This window comes from Vitis vinifera, chromosome 3 (genome assembly GCF_030704535.1).
Source record: "Vitis vinifera cultivar Pinot Noir 40024 chromosome 3, ASM3070453v1".
NCBI lineage: Eukaryota > Viridiplantae > Streptophyta > Magnoliopsida > Vitales > Vitaceae > Vitis > Vitis vinifera.
The window spans coordinates 4,535,801-4,549,946 of record NC_081807.1 but is presented as its reverse complement, the minus strand read 5'-3'; the positions used below and the strand labels follow the sequence as shown (position 1 = coordinate 4,549,946).

General features: G+C 35.4%; 3 protein-coding genes across 3 annotated transcripts; all 3 read left to right on the top strand.

Moving 5' to 3' along the window:
• Window positions 1-239: 239 nt before the first annotated feature.
• Window positions 240-8,902, top strand: LOC100264028 (putative B3 domain-containing protein Os03g0621600). Its single transcript, XM_059735933.1, has 7 exons — window positions 240-508; window positions 605-1,060; window positions 1,237-1,449; window positions 6,078-6,236; window positions 6,751-7,375; window positions 7,452-7,657; window positions 7,748-8,902. The coding sequence occupies exons 1-7, from the start codon at window positions 401-403 to the stop codon at window positions 8,021-8,023; spliced, it is 2,043 nt and encodes a 680-aa protein (XP_059591916.1). The 5' UTR covers window positions 240-400; the 3' UTR covers window positions 8,024-8,902.
• Window positions 8,903-9,394: 492 nt separating this feature from the next.
• LOC104878799 (B3 domain-containing transcription factor VRN1-like) lies at window positions 9,395-11,566 on the top strand. Its single transcript, XM_010649510.3, has 4 exons — window positions 9,395-9,736; window positions 10,167-10,812; window positions 10,899-11,071; window positions 11,156-11,566. The coding sequence occupies exons 1-4, from the start codon at window positions 9,656-9,658 to the stop codon at window positions 11,390-11,392; spliced, it is 1,137 nt and encodes a 378-aa protein (XP_010647812.1). The 5' UTR covers window positions 9,395-9,655; the 3' UTR covers window positions 11,393-11,566.
• Window positions 11,567-12,998: 1,432 nt separating this feature from the next.
• LOC104878813 (B3 domain-containing transcription factor VRN1) lies at window positions 12,999-14,139 on the top strand (the record flags this gene model as incomplete). The annotated part of the gene is made up of 3 exons (XM_010649581.3): window positions 12,999-13,509; window positions 13,595-13,779; window positions 13,863-14,139. Coding segments are annotated over 3 exons (930 nt in total), but the record flags the coding sequence as incomplete, so codon positions are not given.
• Window positions 14,140-14,146: the final 7 nt, after the last annotated feature.

The window sequence follows — 14,146 nt, the reverse complement described above, 5'->3', positions numbered from 1 at the left end:
ACTATAGAATTTTCTTCCTTTTGAAACACTTATTCACTAGAAACAAATTACAACCCATGTTGCAGAGAATCAGATCGAGATCAATCTCAGCATCACCGAATCATGTACAGTGATCAATGGCTCTGAAAAAGCAGTAGACTTTTGGAATCAATGCAAGTTTCGGATATCTGTCATTTTTCAGATACCAGGAATGGGAATCTTCCATTTTAATGCAAACCCATTTTTTTAGATTGGTAAGCTTGTAGCTGGAGCCAACTGCAGGAATTGCTTCCTGCCTTTTTCATTTGTCTGGTTCTTTTTCCTGCTACAAGTTCAAACGGTCAAGCCCTAACCCAGAAGCCAGAAGTCTGCTTTTTTCATTTGTTTGGTTCTGAGTTTCAGGAAGCACCTTAACAAGAAGATGCAAACTTCAAATAGGCAAATCTTGGAGAACAAAAGAATGAGGATTGAAGATGATAGGCCTCACTTTTTTAAGATCATCCGTGGAGAAGATGTCAAGAAGCATTTGGTAATTCCTCTTTTTCTCATTATCTGAATATTTGCATGTGACCCAACAATGGGATTGTTCTATCTTCTTGTTCTTTGATCTTTTATGACCTTGCAGCGGATCCCTCCAGCTTTCATCAAGCATCTGGCTGGAGACATCTCCGATAGAGCAACCCTAACGTGTTCTTCCGGTGGCCATTGGGGTGTTACAGTGTGGAAGAATCCAGATGGGACCTATCTTGAGGATGGGTGGAAGGAGTTTATGAGAGAGAACAACTTAGGGGACGATGAGTTCTTGGTCTTTATATATGATGGGGATATGCGTTTCCATGTCAAAATTTTCGAGAAGAATGGAGTCAAAAGATCAGCCCCCATCTCTGATAACCCAACAGAAGAAGAAACAGGAGCCAGTAGTGGAAAACGGTCTCGGGGTAGGCCAAGGAAATACCCAGTTGGCTCCCTGCAGGGCCCTGTTGAAAGTTCAAGGACTCAGAAAACTAGGTCTTTCACCTCCAAATTTCCTTACTTTGAGTGTCTCATGACCAAGTCCTGTGTGGAGAAATGTTTTCTCCTGGTGGGTATCTTTTCTAAGTGGTTTTTCTTTCTGCTAAATCATCAGAAACTAATCTTCTGTAAAATGCCCACCTTCATCCTTAGAAAAACTTGCAGTTGCTTGAGATTCAGTCAAATGTATGGAAAAAGAAATATCTTGTTCATGAGTAGTTTACTGATTAGATGTTTTTCATGCAGACCATTCCCAAAGCCTTCTCTCAGTCACACTTTCCCCCAGCAAAGCTGAAGGTTGTCCTCAGGAACTCAGCAGGGAAAACTTGGGAAGTGAACTGCATCTACCATGCAAAAAGACATTCCTTGTCTGGAGGGTGGAGTACCTTTGTACGTGAAAACAGTCTCAAGCAAGGTGGCACCTGCCGATTTGAGCTTGTTGAAAAAAATGTAATGCAGGTCCATGTTTTATGATTGAGCAAGAAGTGAAGCATATATGCAGTATTGAAAGGTCTGATGATGATCCCCTCTCATGTTTCTCAGTTATGTCATTTTTGGGTTTGTGAAATTGTGGCCTTTCACCTTTACAATGACTTCATCCACAATGGCCAGATGATCTTTGCTAATGGGCACTGAAAGAAATTCAGTCTTGCAACATGATGTTGTATGGGATGAATTTTTGGTTTGTTACTGGTTTTATTAGCAAGTGAATTGAGTCGAGTAGATTTCTGTGCACATAGATGACCATTTTTGCATACAAAAACAATCTCCTTGATTGTGTTACATATGTCTAATTTGGCTCAAATGAGAAGATACTTCCATGAGTTATTCATAGAAAATGGTGAATCCTTGATTTTTTTTTTTCCCTCTACTAAGCAAGCATTCTTTCTTCGGTTCCTAATCGGTGCATGCAAGAAATAGGCTATTCAATAACTTCCATTAATTTCTATATAAAGGACAAGGACATTATAGACACAAATGTCATCTTTTAACTACTATTCTTATAGTTATCATCCGAGGAGAATCTGACTACTTGTTTTTAGGAAATCTCCTATAAGAGAATGGAAAAAATATATATTTATATTTTGGTAAGATGGAATTAAAGATATCAAATTCTTACCGAGATAATCGGAAGGATAAAGGCTCGTCAACCCTAATGAACCTAAAAAAAAAGGATAAAGGCCTAATAGAAATATTACATGTGTTATAAGTTATCTCTATACATGTTCTTGATGGTCTTGCAATTGATTTGAGCATAATTATCAATATCCTCATTAGCTTTGGTAGTATAAGTATCCACATTTTGTTGATTATAAACTAATCTCATTATATACCACTAAAGTTTCTCTAATTTCTCGTATCTCCTCATTCTTCATTAATTTGTATGATCTCCGATTGACTTTTTTTTATTGATTTCTTTTATTCCAATAGATTCCTTTTTAATTGTTTGATCGTTCGGATCAAATAACTCTTGTCAACTACCACTATTCATTATATATATATATAGCATAATGAAAATCTTTATATTTGTATTCATTCTTTTATTTAAAGTTTGTTTGACAATAATTTTATGAAAAGTTTCTAATTTTTTTTAGCACTTAGAAAACAATTTATTTGATAAAAGTTTTTAAATACTAAAAAGGTTAAAATCGCTTTCTAAGATTACTACCAAACCCATTTTTAATTTTAAACAAAAAGCCTATATAGTTGTGCATTTAAGAAGAACATGTTTTTTACTTTTATTTTCCTCCTTTTTATTTCTTGCTCCAAAACAACCACCAAAGAAGTACGTTGACTTGTTTGATAAATACTTGAATCTTTTGGTACAACTCCCAATTTAAAAAGAAAAAAAATCCTAACTCTTTTTCCCTCAATTATATAACAATATCGCAATTTTTTTGGACTAGTTTTTTCAAACTATTTTACCACGTTATTAGTTTTTTTAACAATTATTTTTTGATGAAAATTCTATAATTTTCTTAATCATAACCTTTTTACAACAAAAGGTTGTGAAGTTTTAATAATGAATTATAGGATTTTAAAAATTCATATAAATTTCAAAATAAGTACTAAATTATAAGAAATAAATCTAAAATAACTGGATAATAATTGTTTTTACATAAATAATTTAATGATAATTTTGGTAAGATATGAATGCTAATATTATAATAAAACACAAAATAAAAATAAAAAAAAAAATCTTAGGAGAGATGATAATATTTTAATAGATATTATAAATTATATGGATATTAATATTTTAATAAAATCATAAATTATATTTTTATTAAAAATAAATAACAATATTTAAAGATGATAAGAGTTAACAAAATTTGATTTGAAATAAATAATGAAAATATATTTAATTCATTTTTTTTCTAAATATCTAAATAAACTAAGTTTTTTCTGTCATAATATATAGTTAATTATTATCCAATTAAGAACATGTTGTTCTTAACCATTTTGAAAAATTTTGGTATTAATTAAATTGAATTGGATAATGAATCTCGCATACTAAGTTTCATATGATCTTCAGTTTATTTGCATAATGAGAAGATTTAAAAAGCATAATTGAATATAAAAGAGAAAATGATAATAATTAACTCAAATGTCATTTAAATTCATATTGTGATGTCTATGATGTCTAGACACATTTTAACTTATAAAAACTCATATTCAACCTTATCTTATTTAATGTGAGACATCACAAATATCCTTCATATAAAAATAACGTCCTTATTATATCCAAGATTACAAGATCAAATAAATAAGCACCTCTCACAAGACCAAGTATCCAATGAGATTACGAGATCAAATAAATTGAGGATCGATTATGATATCATTTATAATAACTCGTACCTAATCCCCTAGATATTCCAAATTAACCAACCAAAAAACTGTCTACATCTATACGTGATTCGTTCCCAATTGGTGTCTCAGCTATTTCATGTCCAGCTGGTGCTCTTTGACTGAGGAAGTAATGAACAAAATTTATAACCTATATCACCATGCATTAGGATAGCTTAGCTAATATAGCATAGTGGCTCTAGGATCGTTCACTAGGAAGGGTTTTCAACTCACAACTGATACCAATTCAAAGTAAATTGGTGCTTTTTTATTTCAAGGTTAGCTTAAGAAATAAAACACAAACTTTGTTTAAATGAGGTTTTGTTTAAAGCTAACTAAAAAGAAAGTAATGAAAATTACTTATGAAGAAAAACATTCCTTGGAGGTTTAGGTTCACAGGGGAGGTTCCTTATGCAAAAACAAAGCTCTGGTCATTTGGTTCATTTCCTCGTATTAGAGAATTAACATATAGTCAATTCTCTAACCAGTGTTGTACAAATGTATCCTTTAAATGGATTCCAGCTCTAATTCCCTCTCACTGATGCAACTTGCAATGGCTCGTGCCTCTCACCTAACATTTGCCATTCAAGGTGATCTTTAACTTTGAACTTCCTTTCTCAAGCTCGCAAAAGATAACTAATGGATGTCTTCTTGGAGTCCAAAAGCTTACCATGTGTTAGCAATTCTAGAAAATCCTACCTTCAAGTCACTTCCCAAAAGCTCGTAAAAGGTAAACTAGTGCATCTCCATGGACAGAGATCACTTGCTTTACCAAGTGTTGGCTCAAGTGAATTGAAAGTGTTTTAAGTTAACTAAAAACATAGAAATCATTAAGGATCACACTTTCTTTTCATTAATGACTGAAACCACAAAGCTACAAATTCTTGCACTTGGAACCTTTCCCGGCAACCTTAACTCCAAGGAACTAAAAGTCTAACCACTCATTCTCTGAGGAAACTTCCTCAGAGCTTGTTTGGCTCGTAAGAAAACTAATCGAGAAAACAAATATATGAAGGAAAAACAGAGCAAGTGCTCTGTAAAATATATTTCTTCCTTCCACCGATTACATAATTATCTTCTGTAAAGAAAATTACAAACTATATATATGAGGTTATTCACCATTTTTCTTACTTAAAGACTAAGGAATCCTATGATAGGTGGGTTACAAGGAGACTTTGAGGATTTAGACAACAAATATCTAAAGCAAAATATCTCAAGATGTCGGTCGGAAATATCAGGAAGCTTCAGGAGAACACCGCTGCACTGTATACTGAGAGAAAAACTCTGCGGGTAAGCGTTATCAGAAGGTCCGGATATGTTTATCCGGAGAAGTTGAAACGTCCTGCTCTCCCATCTGGCTGTGAGATATCCGGATGTAAAATGTCGGCGTACGGAATTCCGGATGTGAAATGTCAGCGGACGGAATTCCTCCCCGGTTGGAATGAGCTATGCTGCGCAAAGGGGGACCGTCTGCGTGTGCAAGGTGTAGGGACCCCTTTCCCGGATGACACGGAGTGCGCAAGGCTATCCGGATCAACTCCATCTGGATTCCCCAAGAGGACACGCGACGTGCTCCCCTATCCGGATTCCCTCAAGTTGAAGCACACAGCACTCGTGAACATTACACTTCGGATGATAGCATATCCTATCCGGATATGTTGTCCGGATCATTGACTACTGTGAGCAAGCCTTGCTACAACTCACGTTCCGCCGCCCTCCGATGGTGTGTCCGGATGCCCTGTCCGGATATCTTTTGCTCCTTGCATTCCGGATTTGCTTATGGCAAATGACTTCAAAGCTTCGGTTCTTCATGTTTCTGAGCTTTCCATTGCTTTGCCATGGATTCCAAAGAACTCTCCTCAATATCTGATTGCTTTGGTGATAAAAAAACTATTAAAACACCAAAACTTAACACAATTTGATTAGAATTGATTGCAAAGGTCTTTAATATGTTAATTGGGTAAAAAAGTGATAACTACTACACAAAAGTGTTTATAAGAGTTAATTACAAGCTATCAAATAACACTTTTTAAATAGTAATCAATACGCTTAGGCTACAATCCCATGACATGCCACGCTGCCCACGCATACGCTGTGTAAACAAGAGGAGTGGAATCCCATAACACACGACACGACGAGGACGTTGGGAAAATATACAAGTTATTATTTATTATTTTATTTTTAGAAAATATAGATCCAAACCTCCGTTGATCAAGAAGAGCACGCTTTTCTTGAACTGAGAGCAAAGCACCAAAGATGGTCTGAATTTTCCGGCGGAAGTAACAATGCCGGAGCAGGAAACACTTGACCATAGCCATTGTCGCCGGCCCAGTTCTCAGCCGACGAGGTCTTTGCTTTTCTACAAGCTCATTGTCTCATCCGTTCTACAGGCCAAGAGACTGGTAGCACCAACTATTTGCTCTTCTTGCCCTCTCTCTCTCTATATATATATATGAAGGGATTTGGGTGATCTAGGTTTTGTTTTGGTCTAAATTGTTGGAATCTGGATGAAATGTGGGTTTCTTGGATTGCATGTATGTCAGCATTGAAGGATGAAATCTTTTTGGGTTAGAAACGTGATATTGAAATTTCGTTTTCCCTGAAAATAGGGTTCAATAATTTTCCTTCCTCTTGGGTGGATTGGAAAGTCCTTCTTGTTTTAGGTCTAGGGTAGAAATCTCTTAATGTTCTTGACATGCATTAAGAAAACTCTTTCCTATGGTTATGCATGCAGCACTCTGTTGGGTGGTTTTGATTTGATAATGAACGTGAAGCTTCTTGGGAATTAATTATCTATATTTTTTATGCCATATTTTCTTGTAAATTCTTAGTTTGTAATTCTCATCATAGACTTTCTTCCCCTAATTTCATCTCCACTGAGATGAACAGAGCCTAACATGTTTTGGGTTCTTACAGAGGATCCCACAGAAGTTTGTCAAGAAATCTGGGGATCAACTTTCTGCTGTTACAACTCTTACTCTTCCCAATGGTGGTGTTTGGTATGTGGGTTTAACGAAAGCTGACAACAAGTTCTGGTTCTACCATGGTTGGCATGAATTTGTAGAATATTACTCTATCCATGTTGGGTACTTTTTAATCTTCAGATATGAAGGAAATTCGAATTTCAATGTCAACATATTTGACTTGACTGCTTCTGAGATAAACTATCCATCTAATAATCTTAGAAATTCTGAGAAAACCAGCCATGGCAAGCAATGTCCTGCATCTGATGGGGAAGAAATGAATGATGATGATGACTCTGTTGAAATTTTGGGTTCTGCTTCTCCTGTTTCTTTGAGAAGTAAAGTCTTTGATGAATGCATAGATCAGCAACCCCTTGGTAAAAATTACAATGAAAATTTGCATCTGGCAAAAGATGCTAATAGTTTACAAGTCACAATTCGGTCTAGCCGAGACATAGGCATTCAATTCAACAGCAGTGAGCTAACGAATTCTGAATGTAAAGTGGGATTGCTTCGTTTGGATGAAGCAAATGGAAAAACATATAGAACCAAAGCAAAAAGGAAGAGAAATGAACCTGGTAATCTCTTTAGTTCCTCTTCCATCCAATGCTTCTAGAAATGAATTTTCTCATCAGTAATTGGATAAAATTGCAGATGCAAATGAATCACCAGCCAAACACAAAGATGAAGTAGAAATGCCTGACCTTAAAACTTCTGCGGAAACTTCAAAGCAGAGGTGGAGAGTTGTAACAATGGAGGAAAAGAAGAGGGCACTTCATGCCGCAGAAATGTTCCAGCCTAGTAATCCATTCTGCAGGGTTATCTTGCGACGATCCTATGTGCATGAGAGGTTCCTCTTGGTGAGCTATTGAACTGGATGCCTTATACATGAACTATCAATTTCACTTTCAAAAAATTCTTATTCCATGAAACTCTTTTTGGTTGGCCAGCATATGCCATCCAGGTTTGCAGAAAAGTATCTCAATGGGGTCTCAAAATTCATCAAACTTCAGACCTCTGATGGGAAACAATGGCATGTTCGATGCCTTTCTGGGGAGAGTCGAGTTAAATTAAGTAAGGGATGGACTGAATTTGTTAAGGACAATAATTTGGAGGAAGGCGATGTTTGTGTCTTTGAGCTCATCAATATGGAGGATGTTGTTCTGAAAGTTTCCATATTTCGTGTCCTTGATGATGCAAGAGTGGAGACTCAATCTTCAAACTGAAAGCCTGGCAGAACTTAACTTATTCGAAATCCAATGATCGGTAATTTTGGAATTGCTAGGCTTTATCAGGTATCTCTTTTGTTTTAAAAATCTGTATATATATATGCCTTTAATGGGGCTGTACAGTGATTTTCCGATCAATGAAAATACTGAACTGGGCCAGAATAGCATATCTTAGTTGCAGACAAGAATCTTGAGAACTGAGAGTACTCAGTGCAGTGGTAGAGATCAATATTAGCAGGTTGAGTATTTATTTTCTGTTCATATGTTTAATTTCTTATGAATATTTGATGTTTGAAGGAATTAGAATGTTGAAGAATGACCATGAAAGGAAGCCACTTGTAAGCTTCATCCTGTACCTGTTTTTTTCATAGGGCAAGAAAATATGATGGAAAACCTTCATAGTGTGGGATCCAAATGTCTTAACATTGCTGTACAAGAAACAAGATGAACAAACCAGCCATATTCAGTTACTTTCAGAATTTTTGAAGAACTCGATCATGGATTCTTTGATGTGGAAGAAATGGAAGATGATGATGACCCTTCAAGTCTTGGATTCTGGTTCTCTTGTTTCTTAAACAGTCTTTGATGAATATGTAGATCAGCAGACACTTGGTAGAAGTTACAACAGAACGAAACCCTTGAACTTTTACAAATGAGGCTGATGGGGCAAACATCATGAGATGATTAATGAACAGAAGCTGGGTATACTTGAGATACAGGTATTAATTATTTCAATGGCAGCAAGCCTAGGAATTCTGCTTTTGAAGCTGGGTTGCATTGCCTGGATGAAGCAAAATCTAGGAACTCAAAGAAAGAGAAGAAAAAGAAACATGGGATGCTCTTTAAAGCCTCTTTCATTGGTGCTTTTAACAGGTGGTTTTTGTCCTCACTAATTTAATGAATTATTCATTCCTAGGGAAAGAAGTGTCTTCTGTTAGGAAACTATTTTTTAAAATAAAAAAATAAAATATTTTACAATAAAAAAATAATAAAAAATATTTTTTATTCTTAAAAATAGAAAACACAGTCCATCAAATAATATTATTTATTGTTTGAATTTTTTTTTAAAAATAATTAAAAGCATTGTTTTTATCAATGAATTTATAGTAAACATGCCGCATCATGTGAAAATTTGTAGTGATTTATGGAAAACATGCAAATTGATTTACAAGGTACATCAAATAACAAAATTGAGAAACATAAAATTAATATTTCCCAAAATTGAAAACAATTTCAAAACAAAACAAAAACGTTGAACAATGCTACCGAATTATAATTATTACGTATTGTACATGGTCGATCAAATTACATCATGTATATATTCGGGTTTTATTGCTTTATATTAAGATTACTTATATTTGATTTCATCATTGTTATTTTAAAATCTTTATTGTGGGATGCATTTTAAAATCTTCATTTTAAGAAGCATTTTTTTAACGGTTGAGATTAAGAGAAGAGATCGGCAGTTACCTCATCGTTAAACTTTTCCAAAACAAAAAAACACTTTCTGAAAGCACTTCTATATAAAGCTCTGTGGTGGTATAGACCAACACTTCTATATAAAGCTCCGTAGATAATCTAGAGATAGAGACCACACTGAACGCTTCCAGACCATACTAATCTAGAGCAATGCAACGCCACTGCAGAGGACAGAGGCCTTATCATTTCTTCAAGATAGTCTTACCCTCCAATGCCAATGACACGAAGCTGGTAATTAAGTGTCAAGCCTTCTATTCCTTTTGCTGTTTTCTTTGATACCCCTTGATCCTTGTTTTTGGTTCTTTGTTTGGCTGTGGAGAAAATAGAGAAAAGTAGAAGAAAATTGAAGTTTTTGGGTTCTTTTTTTCTCTGTTGCTTATATTGTATGGAAATTAAAAGCAAAAAATCAAACACTATCAAACAGTTGTACGAAGGTTAAGACTCAAGATTAAGTGGTGGGTTTCTGGTTTTTAGGAAGCTGAATCCAACTTTGAATCCTTTTTTGTTTTATTTTCTCAGTCTTTATTATTAGCATCACATAGACGAAGCCTCTATGCCATTCACACACTTCTTTCCCTGTATTCATTTTCATTTTAGAAGCTTTTTCTGAATTTATTCTATTGAAACAAAAGAACCCTAACATAATTTGGAATACCTGTAGAAAATCCCACCAAAATTTGTCAACATTTTCCGGGATGAACTTACTGCTTCTGCTACTCTCACTACTCCCATGGGTCAAGTTTGGCCTGTGAGATTGGAAAAGGCTTCTGACAACAGCTGTTGGATCTGTGATGGTTGGCAAGAATTTGCAGAACATCACTCCATTGGTTGTGGGTACTTTTTAGTCTTTGGATACGAAGGGGTTTCAAATTTCAGAGTTTCTGTATTTGATTTGACTGCTTGTGAGATTAGGTATCCATGTAACCCTTCTAATGGTTCTCAAAATCCATATAATGGCAAGCAATCTTCAGTCCATCCTGAAGAAGAAATGCAGGATGATGTTTCTGTTGAAATCTTGGGTTCCTCTCCTCCATGGCAGCCTCTTACTTCTTTGAGAGAGGGCATTTTTGATGTATGTGTAGGTCAGCAAATACACAGAAGAGGTTCCAATCCTTTGGGAAGCAAGAAGCATAAAAAAACTAAGCATGGTTGTTTCAGAGGAAGCAAGAAGTGCAAAATAGAAGATCATGTGGAGTCAACTAGGGTTGATCACTTGAATCCATCGAGCTCTAGAATCTTTAACTCACATGGCTTATCGTTGGGGAAGGCCAAAGCAAAATATAGAAATCATAATCAAACAGATTGTGGTAAGCTTAACAAAATCGTATTGTTTTCCTCTCCATGTAGATTGCTTTAATAACTGGCCATTACATCAGAATTTGGTTGAGTGCAGAGGACTCATTGATTAAAAACAGGAAGGAAGCAAAGACAAATGCTAGAACTCTATTGCCAAAGAGATGTGGAAGAACTAAAAGCAGGGAGAGGATTATTCATGCTGCTAGAATGCTTAAGCCTGCAAACCCTTCCTTCACTATTATCATGAAGCCATATAAGAACAGACTCCTGGTCAGTCCGTTAATTTTGTCTCTATATATTCTGATGTGTATGCGCTTTGAGAGAGGCTAAGTTCTATTTATGCTGTTTTTGCAGTATGTGCCTACTGAATTTGGTAGAAAGTATTTAAAGAGGAAATCAATCAAACTTGAGGATTCTACGGGAAGACAGTGGTTGCTCTCATGCCTTTTCAACGGAGGCAGAAACATAAGGCTAAGCAAGGGTTGGAATGAATTTGTGGAAGAGAAAAATCTGAAAGAAGGAGATGTCTGTGTCTTTGAGCTGGTGCAGAGGGAGGATGTTGTGCTGAAGGTGTCCATATTTCAATGGTGAACAAAACCTCAAGTCTGAATCAATATTCTGCATTGCTGGTTCAATGTGAAATCATACTGACTACAATTTCATGTCGAGTTACTTTTTGAATTGCCAAGCTTGATCAGTAATCTATGCCCTTTTTTAGTTGTTATCTTATTCTCATGAGCACTGAATTTTTCTTCAAGTTTTTCACTGCAACCCTGCTTTGGCTTCTTTTGTGGACTACTAATGATCAAGAAAGTTTCTGAGATTACTTATAAGAACAAGATCACCATGTACAGTCAGCCCAACTGAGTGATGAGCAGATTAAGAATAAGAATCCACTGATAAAAGAATATTTCTCAAATCAATACTGAAAGCTGAACGAAAATGAGGATGATGGTAACTGATCTTGAGAATAATGATATTGAATAATTTTCTTATAACATATCTAATATGAACCTTCCAATGAAGCATCCTTCAGCTCAGTCACTATAACTTTGGTTTTGGTGTAGCTTCACTGCTTAAGTGGTTATATATTCTGATTTTCTTTGATTTGGGGAATCAACTTAAGGACTTAATATCGTTTAATCACTTGTTCGATAGCATGATATACATTGTGAATCTATGAGTGCAACTACAAGGTTGCATATGAGGGAGGATATTTTCAGGATATTAAATATGTTTCGACTCAAATTATTAAGTTAAAAAAAATTAACTTTTTTCATATAAAATTAAAAACAAAAAATTGTTTTGGAAATAACAATAATAAACTTACATTAAATTTACTTAAGTGTCCTAACACCCCCTTTCCAAAAATGGTTGAATCTCTCACTTAAGGGATTATGACATTGGGATTCAACTTTGACTTACTTTCTCAAAGATTTTTTTTGTATTCCTAGGCATTAAACCTCTTTTCAAAATGCCTCAAATTCTCTGCATCTAAAATTTACTTAACCAAGGTATGTGGTGAAGAATTTTTAAAAAATTTATTATAGATTCTTCATCTTTTTCAAGTAAAATGAACTTAATGACAAATTAAAATCACTTAATTAAAACCATTGATTTTTTTTTTCAATGGGTTTTATAGAAAATATGCACAATCATGTGAAAGTTTGTAGAGATATATTAATTTTTTAATGAATTTATAGAAAATATAGATAATTATGTGGAATTTTGTAGAGTTGGGTGAGAATATGTAGGGGCAAAGACCAGTATGAACACTTCCATCTGGAACAATGCAAAGCCGCTGCAGAGGACAGAGGCCTTATCATTTCTTCAAAGTAGTCTTACCCTCCAATGCCGATGACAAGAAGCTGGTAATTAAGTATCAAGCAAGCCTTCTGTTCTTGTTTCTGTTTTCTTTGATACCCTTTAATGTTTGTTTTTTGTTCTTTGTTTGGTTGTTGAGAAAATAGAGAAAAGTAGAAGAAAATTGAAGTGTTATTTGTTTGCTTATTTTGTCAGTGTTTATTATTACCGATACATAGGTAGCCCATGGAAATGACATGAAGCCTCTCTATGCCATTCATAGACTTCTTTCCCTGTATTCATTTTCTGTTGAGAAACTTTCCCTGAATTCATTCTATTGAATCATTCTGCAGAAGATCCCACCAAAATTTGTCGGCATATTTGGGGATGAACTTACTGCCGCTGCTACTCTCACTACCCCACTGGTCATGTTTGGCCGGTGAGATTGGAAAAGGCTTCTGTCAACACCTGTTGGTTTTGTGATGGTTGGCAAGAATTTGCAGAACATCACTCCATCCTTGCTGGGTACTTCTTAGTCTTTGAATATGAAGGGAATTCAAATTTCAAAATTTCTATATTTGATTTGACTACCTGTGAGATTAGTTATCCATGTAACCCTTCAAATGGCTCTGAAAAACAATATCATGGAAAGAGATCTTCAGTCCATCCTGAAGAAGAAATGGAAGATGATGTTTCTGTTGAAATCTTGGGCTCATCCCCTCCATTTCAAGCTCCTACTTCTTTGAAATCGGCTAAGACTTCTTTTAAAGCTGGCTTGGGAATCAAGAAGCATGGCAGAAATGACGATTCCTTTCAAAGCCCAAAATCAAAGCATGTTTGTTTCAGAGAGAGCAGGAAGTACAAAATGGACTCCCAAATGTTTGATCATAACCAAACAGAATCTGGTAAGCTTAATAAAATCATATTGTTTTCCTCTCCATGCAGATTGCTTTAGCTATGGCCATTAAATCAGAATATGGTCAACTGCAGATGAAGATGATTCAGTAATAGAACGCAGAAAGGAAGCAAAGACAAGGGCTAGAACTCCTTCACCAAAGAGATGTGGAAGAACTAAAGGCAGGGAGAGGATTCTCCATGCTCCTAGAATGTCTAAGCCTGAAAACCGTTCCTTCTCTGTTACCATGAGGCCACATAACATAGAGAGCAGATTCCTGGTCAGTCCTTAAATTTTGTTGCTGCATATTCTCATGTGTGCACTTTGATCTCGGCTTAGTTGCTTTTCTGTTGCTTTTTCCAGAATGTCCCTGCTGCATTTGCTAGAAAGTATCTCAGAAGGAAGTCAATCGAACTTCGGGATTCTGGTGGAGGACAGTGGCCTCTCAAATGCCTTCATCACCAACGTGGTTCTGTAATGCTAAGCAAGGGCTGGAAGGATTTTGTGGAAGAGAAAAATCTGAAAGAAGGAGATGTTTGTTTCTTTGAGCTGGTCCACAGGAAGGACCCTGTGCTGAAGGTGTCCATATTTCAATAGTGAACAAAACCTCAAAAGTCTGAATAAACCAAATAATATTGAATAATTGT

Coding starts and splice junctions, on each gene's coding strand:
- LOC100264028 (XM_059735933.1), top strand. CDS start 401: ATGCAAACTTCAAATAGGCAAATCTTGGAGAACAAAAGAATGAGGATT. Junction 509..604: donor AAGATGTCAAGAAGCATTTG/GTAATTCCTCTT, acceptor ATGACCTTGCAG/CGGATCCCTCCAGCTTTCAT. Junction 7,658..7,747: donor TGCATGAGAGGTTCCTCTTG/GTGAGCTATTGA, acceptor TTGGTTGGCCAG/CATATGCCATCCAGGTTTGC.
- LOC104878799 (XM_010649510.3), top strand. CDS start 9,656: ATGCAACGCCACTGCAGAGGACAGAGGCCTTATCATTTCTTCAAGATA. Junction 9,737..10,166: donor ATGCCAATGACACGAAGCTG/GTAATTAAGTGT, acceptor GAATACCTGTAG/AAAATCCCACCAAAATTTGT. Junction 11,072..11,155: donor CATATAAGAACAGACTCCTG/GTCAGTCCGTTA, acceptor CTGTTTTTGCAG/TATGTGCCTACTGAATTTGG.